A 1152-nucleotide genomic window follows, 5' to 3' on the forward strand; every position below is an offset into this window, starting at 1 on the left:
CATTAAAGTGGCATCTCAGGAATTGGTGTGGTGTCTTTGTGGGGATTTTAACGCCATAAGAAGTAGAAGGGAAAGGAAAGGTACTAGTGATAGGGGACATACATCAAGTGGCCACACAAGTGAGATTAATGGGTTCAATTGGTTTATAAAATCCAATCTGTTATTGAATCTACCTATAGTAGGCAAAAAATATGTGTGATTTAAAGCAAATGGAACGGCTAAGAGTAGGCTTGATAGAGTTCTTGTCTTTGAAGAGTGGATGAATATATGGCCGAAGTGAAAACAGTATGTCCAGCGGAGGGAAGTGTCTGATCATTGTGCTTTGGTGGTGAAGACCATGGATAAGAACTGGGGTCCCAAACCATTTCGAACCATTGATGTCTGGCTTATGGAGGAGGGTTTTAATGGGATGGTGAAGGAAAAGTGGCAGTCTTATACAGTTCAGGGGAATGAAATCTTGAAACTTAAGGATAAGCTGAAGTTGCTTAAGGGGGATCTAAAAATCTGGAACAGAGATGTGTATGGTAACCTGCACACCATCAAGATGAGTATTTTGAGTGAAATTGAATCGCTTGATAGTCTTGATTTGGATGGAGGTTCAGTGAGAAGTGGGAGGTTGGAAAGAATGGAATTAACGAATTGGTTAAGGGAAGTGGATAGAAAGATTAACCCTCTTATGTTCCAAAAAGAAAGAGTAAGTTGGTTCAAGTATGGGGATTCGTGCACCAAATTCTACCATTCGTCTTTGAGATGGAGAAGACTTAGGAATGAAGTGAAGGGTGTAGAGGTTGGCGGTCAGTGGTGTGAGGAACCATGTACGGTTCGAATAGAAGCGAAGAAGGTGTTTGAGAATAGGTTTAAAGCAACAAGAGATTTTGGGGTAAGGCTTGATGCAGTAGAGTTTAAAGTGCTCACCCCAAAAGATAATATGAACCTTATATAGGCTTTTAAAGAGGAGGAAATCAAGTAAGCAGTGTGGCAATGCAAAGGATTAAAGAGTCCTGGACCCGACGGGTTCAATTTCAACTTTATTAGGAAAAGTTGGGGGTATATAAAAGACGAGTTCGTCAGTGCCATGGCCTCGTTTCATGATACAAGTGCTATACCAAAAGGGTGTAATGCATCCTTTATAACTCTGGTACCAAAAGTTAA

The 1152-nt window shown here is 40.7% G+C and overlaps 1 protein-coding gene across 1 annotated transcript; it reads left to right on the forward strand.

The window, feature by feature from the left end:
* The first annotated feature begins 337 nt into the window (after positions 1-337).
* Positions 338-943, forward strand: LOC137825348 (uncharacterized). Its single transcript, XM_068631019.1, has one exon. It carries the CDS (start codon positions 338-340, stop codon positions 941-943), a length of 606 nt encoding a protein of 201 aa, XP_068487120.1.
* The last annotated feature ends 209 nt before the right edge of the window (positions 944-1152 follow it).

The sequence above is a fragment of the Phaseolus vulgaris genome, chromosome 8 (genome assembly GCF_000499845.2).
Source record: "Phaseolus vulgaris cultivar G19833 chromosome 8, P. vulgaris v2.0, whole genome shotgun sequence".
In the NCBI taxonomy this organism is placed as follows: Eukaryota; Viridiplantae; Streptophyta; class Magnoliopsida; order Fabales; family Fabaceae; genus Phaseolus; species Phaseolus vulgaris.